Raw genomic sequence first — 11,418 nt, 5'->3', positions numbered from 1 at the left:
TTTTTAATTTAAATAAGCACAAAAGGTTTAAAAATTGAATTATTTTTTTTTAATTTTGTACTTTAATTTTTTTTTATTTATTTTTTTTCATCAGGGGTCAGGGGGTTCAGGGGTTTCACACAGGGGGTTCACGTGCTCAAGTGCTCCTATAGAGGAGCCTCCACTGCTTTCAACTAGTCTCTACTCTAGTCTCTGCCTATTGCCTAAGCCTTAAGCCCGCCCCCTGCCTAAGCTTAAAGTACTAGACTACTACTAATCTACCGGACTCAGACTGTTAGACTATGGCTACTGATGTCAGTTGTCACACTGTCTGACTCACTACACTCACCCGGTCTCATTAGTCTCTAGCCGGTAGTCCGTCCTGGCTCCTCGCTCAGCTCAGCAGGCTTGCCATGCGAGCTTCTTTTACTGCTCACTGCTCTCTGCCCTCAAGACATTGCTCCTCCTCCCAGTCCCACACACACACAGCTCTTAGTGTGCGAGTGTCACGTGACAGCTGGCTCCCGCACACTAAGAGCTGTGCTCTTTAAGAAGGCTATGGGCTGGCCTGTAGGTGGAGCTGCAGTCAATGCAGTTTTAAAGTGGAAAGAGCTTTTGCCTATACTTCTATCTATCGCACTGCACAGCATGTGCGATAGATAGAAGTATTAGGCAAAAGACCATTCCACTTTAACCCTAAGGCAGCCTAAATAATTAAAACCAGCAAATTGAAATGTTTTTAGTCAAAAATTGCAGTGGAGCCTGGAGGATTTTTTAATTTAAATAAGCACAAAAGGTTTAAAAATTGAATTATTTTTTTTTAATTTTGAACTTTAATTTTTTTTTATTTATTTTTTTTCATCAGGGGTCAGGGGGTTCAGGGGTTTCACACAGGGGGTTCACGTGCTCAAGTGCTCCTATAGAGGAGCCTCCACTGCTTTCAACTAGTCTCTACTCTAGTCTCTGCCTATTGCCTAAGCCTTAAGCCCGCCCCCTGCCTAAGCTTAAAGTACTAGACTACTACTAATCTACCGGACTCAGACTGTTAGACTATGGCTACTGATGTCAGTTGTCACACTGTCTGACTCACTACACTCACCCGGTCTCATTAGTCTCTAGCCGGTAGTCCGTCCTGGCTCCTCGCTCAGCTCAGCAGGCTTGCCATGCGAGCTTCTTTTACTGCTCACTGCTCTCTGCCCTCAAGACATTGCTCCTCCTCCCAGTCCCACACACACACAGCTCTTAGTGTGCGAGTGTCACGTGACAGCTGGCTCCCGCACACTAAGAGCTGTGCTCTTTAAGAAGGCTATGGGCTGGCCTATAGGTGGAGCTGCAGTCAATGCAGTTTTAAAGTGGAAAGAGCTTTTGCCTATACTTCTATCTATCGCACTGCACAGCATGTGCGATAGATAGAAGTATTAGGCAAAAGACCATTCCACTTTAACCCTAAGGCAGCCTAAATAATTAAAACCAGCAAATTGAAATGTTTTTAGTCAAAAATTGCAGTGGAGCCTGGAGGATTTTTTAATTTAAATAAGCACAAAAGGTTTAAAAATTGAATTATTTTTTTTTAATTTTGTACTTTAATTTTTTTTTATTTATTTTTTTTCATCAGGGGTCAGGGGGTTCAGGGGTTTCACACAGGGGGTTCACGTGCTCAAGTGCTCCTATAGAGGAGCCTCCACTGGAAGGGAAGAGAGGGCGTGTGTGTGTACCATTTACATGAAGCAGAGGGTGAGAGAGAAGGGAAGAGAGGGCGTGTGTGTACCATTTACATGAAGCAGAGGGTGAGAGAGAAGGGAAGAGAGGGTGTGTGTGTGTACCATTTACATGACGTAGAGGGTGAGAGGGAAGGGAAGAGAGGGTGTGTGTACCATTTACATAAAGCAGAGGGTGAGAGAGAAGATAATACAAGGTAAGGATGTGAACCAAATAGATTTTATTATTACAATCCGTCTGTACTGAGGCTCATCATTTACATAGGGGGGAAACATTTTAGAATCTGATTTTTCTAACTGTGAAGCTTATACCATAGATCACTCACCTACAAATACATCTGATGGCTGAATATTCTGTTCTCCATGTGATCCTGTGTCTAGATGTTCATCACTGAGACCTGTTAGTTGTAATAAAGAATAAAATGAGTTTTTTGGTTAAATGGATTTAAGTGCAGTTATCTCACACAATCTGATTATACAGTAATATTACACAACACATCAGTGTTTGAAAACATTAATAGTAGCTTCTGCCATAGATCTGTTACCTGCAGAGACGTCTGATGGGGTCTCCACAGGCTGAATATTCTGTACAAGTTCTCTACATGATCCTGTGTCTAGATTTTCATCTCTGTGACCTGTTAATTCTAATAAAGAATACAATCACTTTATTTTGTTAAATTAATATGAAACAATTTTTATTGCATCTAAATGTATTAAATTAAGAACAAAACATCTGTTACTTTTTGCACTTACACATTTACATATATAAATGAATATATAATCGATTTAACAATAATTCCTCTTGACCCTTTAACTGTGTTTTTAATATTTTTGGTAGGGATAAAACTAGTTTATAATCAGACAGCTCATTAGATCACGCATGATAGATTCGCTGTAGATTTGCTCTGTTAGTCACATCAGTAGTGTATGTGCAATTCCTGAGTGAGATATTTATTACTACACAGCGATACCTGAGCTCTCGTTTACTGGGATCTCCATAGTCCTTAGTGCTTGCTGAGTCTCCATCATGAAGTCCTTGTAAAGCTCCTTGTGTCCCTCTATATAATCCCACTCCTCCATAGAGAAATACACGGCAAGATCATCGCACTTTATAGGCACCTGAAAAGCATACAACTCATTCAGCGCTGACACAGGGGCTGGCTCTGTTACACACTTTACTGACAGAGCCAGGAGAGTGTTACTGAGAACAAGCAGAGACACAGACAGAAGGTAGGAAATACACACAGGGCCAGATGGGTCAGTAAAGTGAGTCACTGTGCCCTGACACTGATATAATGTCACATTCAGCGCTGACACAGGGACTGGTTCTGTCACACACTTTACTGACAGAGCCAGGAGAGTGTTACTGAGAACAAGCAGAGACACAGAAGGTAGGAAATACACACAGGGCCAGATGGGTCAGTAAAGTGAGTCACTGTGCCCTGACGCTGATATAATGTCACATTCAGCGCTGACACAGGGACTGGTTCTGTCACACACTTTACTGACAGACCCAGGATAGTGTTACTGAGAACAAGCAGAGACACAGACAGAAGGTAGGAAATACACACAGGGCCAGATGGGTCAGTAAAGTGAGTCACTGTGCCCTGACGCTGATATAATGTCACATTCAGTGCTGACACAGGGACAGGTTCTGTCACACACTTTACTGACAGAGCCAGGAGAGCGTTACTGAGAACAAGCAGATAACACAGAAGGTAGGAAATACACACAGGGCCAGATGGGTCAGTAAAGTGAGTCACTGTGCCCTGACGCTGATATAATGTCACATTCAGCACTGACACAGGGACTGGTTCTGTCACACACTTTACTGACAGAGCCAGGAGAGTGTTACTGAGAACAAGCAGAGACACAGACAGAAGGTAGGAAATACACGCAGGGACAGATGGGTCAGTAAAGTGAGTCACTGTGCCCTGACGCTGATATAATGTCACATTCAGCGCTGACACAGGGACTGGTTCTGTCACACACTTTACTAACAGAGCCAGGAGAGTGTTACTGAGAACAAGCAGACACACAGAAGGTAGGAAATACACACAGGGCCAGATGGGTCAGTAAAGTGAGTCACTGTGCCCTGACACTGATATAATGTCACATTCAGCGCCTACACAGGGACTGGTTCTGTCACACACTTTACTGACAGAGCCAGGATAGTGTTACTGAGAACAAGCAGACACACAGAAGGTAGGAAATACACACAGGACCAGATGGGTCAGTAAAGTGAGTCCCTGTGCCCTGACACTGATATAATGTCACATTCAGCGCTGACACAGGGACTGGTTCTAGAAATATCATAGGCTGAAAGGAGCGCTTAGAGCACCTGAATGGAGTCTTAGCTATATAGAGTCAGAGGGGTGTTTAAAATGTTGTAAAACTTGTAATAATCAGATTAAAATGTATACATATTTATTTCACAAAAATTATAAAAATATAAAAACACAAAATCTTGGGATTAATACATTTACAGGATTCTAGGATAGATTGGGACCCTGACCATATAGTAGGAATCCTACTTTACCTCAAGGGAATGTTGAATACAGATCCTTTATAAAACATCCATTATACAGTATAACAGTCTTGTAAAATGGAAAAAATCCGAAGTGCAAATATACTCAATACAAAAAATATTAAAAAATAAGAACAATGCTAGACAATTTTAAAACATGAGGGTATCGATACCTATTAATATTATATATAAAAATGACCGTAAAAAATGAGAAACAGTGAAAAAATATATGACGATAAAATCAAAACCTTGTGAGGTGAAAAAAGACAATTACTCAAAAAAATAATAAAAAAATAAAAATCCAAAAATGTGGAAAAAAGTGTGATAATACAGGTGTACACCTTTTCAAAAGTCTTAGTGTCAATGTTCCATATATAACATTATAATGAAGAAATGTTGTGAAAAAACATAATTTATGTAAGAACTTACCTGATAAATTCATTTCTTTCATATTAGCAAGAGTCCATGAGCTAGTGACGTATGGGATATACATTCCTACCAGGAGGGGCAAAGTTTCCCAAACCTTAAAATGCCTATAAATACACCCCTCACCACACCCACAATTCAGTTTAACGAATAGCCAAGAAGTGGGGTGATAAGAAAAAAGTGCGAAAGCATATAAAATAAGGAATTGGAATAATTGTGCTTTATACAAAATCATAACCACCACAAAAAAGGGCGGGCCTCATGGACTCTTGCTAATATGAAAGAAATGAATTTATCAGGTAAGTTCTTACATAAATTATGTTTTCTTTCATGTAATTAGCAAGAGTCCATGAGCTAGTGACGTATGGGATAATGACTACCCAAGAAGTGGATCTTTCCACACAAGAGTCACTAGAGAGGGAGGGATAAAATAAAGACAGCCAATTCCTGCTGAAAATAATCCACACCCAAAATAAAGTTTAATGAAAAACATAAGCAGAAGATTCAAACTGAAACCGCTGCCTGAAGTACTTTTCTACCAAAAACTGCTTCAGAAGAAGAAAATACATCAAAATGGTAGAATTTAGTAAAAGTATGCAAAGAGGACCAAGTCGCAGATCTGGTCAACCGAAGCTTCATTCCTAAACGCCCAGGAAGTAGAAACTGACCTAGTAGAATGAGCTGTAATTCTCTGAGGCGGAGTTTTACCCGACTCAACATAGGCAAGATGAATTAAAGATTTCAACCAAGATGCCAAAGAAATGGCAGAAGCTTTCTGGCCTTTTCTAGAACCGGAAAAAATAACAAATAGACTAGAAGTCTTACGAAAAGATTTCGTAGCTTCAACATAATATTTCAAAGCTCTAACAACATCCAAAGAATGCAACGATTTCTCCTTAGAATTCTTAGGATTAGGACATAATGAAGGAACCACAATTTCTCTACTAATGTTGTTGGAATTCACAACTTTAGGTAAAAATTCAAAAGAAGTTCGCAACACCGCCTTATCCTGATGAAAAATCAGAAAAGGAGACTCACAAGAAAGAGCAGATAATTCAGAAACTCTTCTGGCAGAAGAGATGGCCAAAAGGAACAAAAAACTTTCCAAGAAAGTAATTTAATATCCAATGAATGCATAGGTTCAAATGGAGGAGCTTGAAGAGCCCCCAGAACCAAATTCAAACTCCAAGGAGGAGAAATTGACTTAATGACAGGCTTTATACGAACCAAAGCTTGTACAAAACAATGAATATCAGGAAGAATAGCAATCTTTCTGTGAAAAAGAACAGAAAGAGCAGAGATTTGACCTTTCAAGGAACTTGCGGACAAACCCTTATCTAAACCATCCTAAAGAATACTGTAATATTCTCGGTATTCTAAAAGAATGCCAAGAAAAATGATGAGAAAGACACCAAGAAATATAAGTCTTCCAGACTCTATAATATATCTCTCTGGATACAGATGTACGAGCCTGTAACATAGTATTAATCACAGAGTCAGAGAAACCTCTTTGACCAAGAATCAAGCGTTCAATCGCCATACCTTTAAATTTAAGGATTTCAGATCCTGATGGAAAAAAAGGACCTTGAGACAAAAGGTCTGGTCTTAACGGAAGAGTCCACGGTTGGCAAGAGGCCATCCGGACAAGATCCGCATACCAAAACCTGTAAGGCCATGCCGGAGCTACCAGCAGAACAAACGAGCATTCCTTCAGAATCTTGGAGGTTACACTTGGAAGAAGAACTAGAGGCGGAAAGATATAGGGAGGATGATACTTCCAAGGAAGTGATAATGCATCCACTGCCTCCGCCTGAGGATCCCGGGATCTGGACAGATACCTGGGAAGTTTCTTGTTTAGATGAGAAGCCATCAGATCTATTTCTGGAAGTTCCTACATTTGAACAATCTGAAGAAATACCTCTGGGTGAAGAGACCATTCGCCCGGATGCAACGTTTGACGACTGAGATAATCCGCTTTCCAATTGTCCATACCTGGGATATGAACCGCAGAGATTAGACAGGAGCTGGATTCCGCCCAAACCAAAATTCGAGATACTTCTTTCATAGCCAGAGGACTGTGAGTCCCTCCTTGATGATTGATGTATGCCACAGTTGTGACATTGTCTATCTGAAAACAAATGAACAACTCTCTCTTCAGAAGAGGCCAAGACTGAAGAGCTCTGAAAATTGCACGGAGTTCCAAAATATTGATCGGAAATCTCACCTCCTGAGATTCCCAAACCCCTTGTGCCGTCAGATACCCCCACACAGCTCCCCAACCTGTAAGACTTGCATCTGTTGCGATTACAGTCCAGGTCGGAAGAACAAAGAAGCCCCCTGAACTAAACGATGGTGATCTGTCCACCATGTCAGAGAGTGTTGTAAAATCGGTTTAAAGATATTAATTGAGATATCTTTGAGTAATCCCTGCACCATTGGTTCAGCATACAGAGCTGAAGAGGTCGCATGTGAAAACGAGCAAAGGAGATCGCATCTGATGCGGCAGTCCTAAGACCCAACATTTCCATGCATAAGGCTACCAAAGGGAATGATTGTGACTGAAGGTTTTGACAAGCTGATATCAATGTTAAACTTCTCTTGTCTGACAAGGACAGAGTCATAGACACTGAATTTATCTAGAAACCTAAAAAGGTTACCCTTGTCTGAGGAATCAATGAACTGATTGGTAAATTGATCCTCCAACCATGAACTTGAAGAAACAACACAAGTCGATTCGTATGAGATTCTTCGAAAATGAGAAGACTGAGCAAATACCAAGATATCGTCCAAATAAGGAAATACCAAAACCCTATTCTCTGATTACAGAAAGAAGGGCACCGAGAACCTTTGAAAAAAATTCTTGGAACTGAGGCTAAGCCAAACGGTAGAGCCACAAAACTGGTAATGCTTGTCTAAAAAGAGAATCTCAGACACTAAAAGTGATCTGGATGAATCGGAATATGCAGATACACATCCTGTAAATCTATTGTAGACATATAATGCCCTTGCTAAACAAAAGGCAGGATAGTCCTACAGTAACCATCTTGAATGTTGGTATCCTAACATAATGATTCAATAATGATAGATCCGGAACTGGTCTGAAGGAATTGACCTTCTTTGGTACAATGAAGAGATAAAATAAGACCCCAGCCCCTGTTCCAGAACTGGAACTGGCATAAATACTCCAGCCAACTCTAGATCTGAAACACATTTCAGAAATGCTGAGCCTTTGCTGTGTTAACTGGGACACGGGAAAGAAAAGAATCTCTTAGCAGGAGGCCTTAACTTGAAGCCAATTCTGTACCTTTCTGAAACAATGTTTCTGAAACCAGAGATTAAGAACGGAATTGATCCAAATTTCTTTGAAGAAAACGTAATCTGCCCCATACCAGCTGAGCTGGAATAAGGGCCGCACCTTCATAGGTACTTAGGAGCTGGCTATAGGTTTCTATAAGGCTTGGATATATTCCAAACTGGAAATAGTTTCAAAACTGATACCGCTCCTGAGGATGAAGGATCAGGCTTTTGTTCCTTGTGAGGAAAGGAACGAAAATGATTATTTACCCTGGAAAGAAAGGGAAAGCAAAGTTGACTTAGAAGACATGTCAGCATTCCAAGTTTAATCCATAAAGCTATTCTAGCTAAAATAGCTAGATACATATACCTGACATCAACTCTAATGATATCAAAAGATGGTATCACCAATAAAATTATTAGCATGTTATAGAATAAAAATAATGCTATAAAATTATGATCTGTTACTTGTTGCGCTAAAGCTTCTAACCAAAAAGTTGAAGCTGCAGCAACATCCGCTAAAAATATAGCAGATCTAAGAAGATTACCTGAACATAAGTAAGCTTTTCTTAGAAAGGAATCAATTTTCCTATCTAAAGGATCCTTAAATGAAGTACTATCTGCCGTAGGAATAGTAGTACATTAGCAGGAGTAGAGACAGCCCCATAACCTTAGGGATTTTTGTCCCAAAAAACTCTAATCTGTCAGATGGCACAGGATATAATTTGCTTAAACGTCTAGAAGGAGTAAATAAATTACCCAAATTATTCCATTCCCTGGAAATTACTTCAGAAATAGCATCAGGGAGATAAAACACTTCTGGAATAACTACAGGAGATTTAAAAACCTTATTTAAACGTTTACATTTAGTATCAAGAGGACCAGAATCCTCTATTTCTAATGCAAATAACACTTCTTTAAGTAAAGAACGAATAAATTCCATCTTGAACAAATACAAAGATTTATCAGCATCAACCTCTGAGACAGAAACCTCAGAACCAGAAGAACCATTATCAGTATCAGAATGATGATGTTCATTTAAAAATTCATCTGAAAAAAAGAGAAGTTTTAAAAGACTTTTATGTATACTAGAAGGAAAAATAACAGACATAGCCTTCTTAATGGATTTAAAAAATAAAATCTCTTATGTTATCAGGAACACTCTGAAAATTAGATGTTGACGGAACAGCAACAGGTAATGTAACAGTACTAAAGGAAATTTTATCTGCATTAATAAGTTTGACATGACATGCAATACAAATAACAGCTGGAGAAACAGATACCAAAAGTTTATAGCAGATACACTTAGCTTGGTAGCTCCAGCATTGTGCAGTGATTTTCCTGAAGTATCTTCTGACTCAGTTGCAACGTGGAACATCTTGCAATATGTAATAGAAAAAAACAACATATAAAGCAAAATTGATCAAATTCCTTAAATGACAGTTTCAGGAATGGGAAAAAATGCCAAAGAACAAGCTTCTAGCAACCAGAAGCAATAAAAAATGAGACTTAAATAATGTGGAGACAAAAGTGACGCCCATATTTTTTCGCGCCAAATATGAAACTGACTGTCTGAAAAATAAGGAAAGTTGAACATTCTGAGTCAAGGCAAATACATGTTTGAATACATATATTTAGAACTTTATAAACAAAGTGCCCAACCATAGCTAGGAGTGTCACAGAAAATAAGACTTACTTACCCCAGGACACTCATCTACATATAGCAGATAGCCAAACCAGTACTGAAACGAGAATCAGCAGAGGTAATGGTATATATAAGAGTATATCGTCGATCTGAAAAGGGAGGTAAGAGATGAATCTCTACGACCGATAACAGAGAACCTATGAAATAGACCCCTTAGAAGGAGATCACTGCATTCAAATAGGCAATACTCTCCTCACATCCCTCTGACATTTACTGCACGCTGAGAGGAAAACCGGGCTCCAACTTGCTGCAGAGCGCATATCAACGTAGAATATAGCACAAACTTACTTCACCACCTCCATCGGAGGCAAAGTTTGTAAAACTGAATTGTGGGTGTGGTGAGGGGTGTATTTATAGGCATTTTAAGGTTTGGGAAACTTTGCCCCTCCTGGTAGGAATGTATATCCCATACGTCACTAGCTCATGGACTCTTGCTAATTACATGAAAGAAATTAGATGGTGATGATGTCTTGGTTAAATTTATGAAAGTGAATAAAAAGTCTTGAAAAAGATCCAAGAGGATCGAAACGCGTAGATTGTTTGCTGATATTCACGGGTCAGGTCCCTATTTGGTGAGTTCATTACCTATTCAGCTATTTTGGACTAGCAATATTGCACTATGTTTGTTTATTTTTCTGATTAGGACATTGAAGACACATGGGAACATCATATTTGGAGTAAATATATTAGGAACTATCTACCACTTAAACACTTTAACAAGGATATCTTCACTTGTACAAACTGGATTTTAATTGTGCTATTTGAAGGACATTTGGACAATTCTATTAAGAGACTTTTTATAATGATATTCACTTTCATAAATTCTGAACACTGGGCATTATTCTAGGGCCAAAGGGAATCACAGCACCACGAACACGACGGCCCCTGCGGGGTGGCCTGCCTCTGCCTGTCATTGTTTTTTCGATTAGTGGTACTATGCGTGCAAGCTACTGTGACAACATATATGAGTGGCACTGTGCACTGGCAGAAGTTGGCAGAGTAGACGCTGTAGGCCAGACACACACGCTTGCAGACAACTAACTGCTATTCAATCTATTACAGTCAAAATTGTATTATTTTTTTTTAAATGTACACTACTGTTACACCAGATATGAGTTGCACTGAGGTGACACTGTGCCCTGGCAGGCAGGCACTGAAACGCACACGTCTGAAGGAAACTGACTGCTATTATTTAACACAGTCAAAAAAGGTTGTTTTTTTTTAAATCTACACTACTGTTACACCAGATATGAATTGCACTGGGGTGACACTGTGCCCTGGCAGGCAGGTACTGAAACGCACACGTGTGAAGGAAACTGACTGCTATTATTTAACACAGTCAAAAAAGTGTTTTTTTTAAATCTACACTACTGTTACACCAGATATGAGTGGTGGCACTGGGCAAGTGGGCACAGTATACGCTGTGAGCCTGACACACACGCTGGCAGGCAGGCAACTGTAATTAGATTACACGGGGAAAAAAAAAAAAAGCTGACTGATGTTCTAGCCCTAAAAAGGGCTTTTTGGGGTGCTGTCCTTACAGCAGAGATCAGATGAGTCCTTCAGGACTGTAGTGGACACTGAATACACTAGCCTAGCTATCGATTTCCCTATTAAATCAACAGCAGCTACACTGTCCCTCCTCTCTCTAAGAATGCAGCTTCCAAATGAATCTAAAATGGATGCTGTCCAGGAGGTAGGAGGGTCTGGGAGGGAGGGTCTGCTGCTGATTGCCTGGAATGTGTCTGCTGACTGTGAGGTACATGGTC

General features: G+C 39.8%; 1 protein-coding gene across 1 annotated transcript in view; it reads right to left on the bottom strand.

Moving 5' to 3' along the window:
• LOC128661351 (zinc finger protein 585A) overlaps positions 1–11,418 on the bottom strand; it is a 1,234,370-nt gene that overhangs the window by 1,190,651 nt on the left and 32,301 nt on the right. Inside the window, exons 2-4 of the mRNA XM_053715615.1 lie at positions 2,669–2,816; positions 2,243–2,341; positions 2,024–2,095 (exon numbers count right to left, since the gene is read on the bottom strand). Of these exons, the coding sequence (XP_053571590.1) occupies positions 2,024–2,095; positions 2,243–2,341; positions 2,669–2,777 (280 nt within the window). The 5' untranslated portion in view covers positions 2,778–2,816. The remainder of the gene's footprint in view (positions 1–2,023; positions 2,096–2,242; positions 2,342–2,668; positions 2,817–11,418) is intronic.

The sequence above is a fragment of the Bombina bombina genome, chromosome 5, assembly GCF_027579735.1.
Source record: "Bombina bombina isolate aBomBom1 chromosome 5, aBomBom1.pri, whole genome shotgun sequence".
Classification (NCBI taxonomy): domain Eukaryota; kingdom Metazoa; phylum Chordata; class Amphibia; order Anura; family Bombinatoridae; genus Bombina; species Bombina bombina.
Note: the sequence above shows the minus strand (reverse complement) of the source record. Positions and strands in the feature narration are given on the sequence as shown.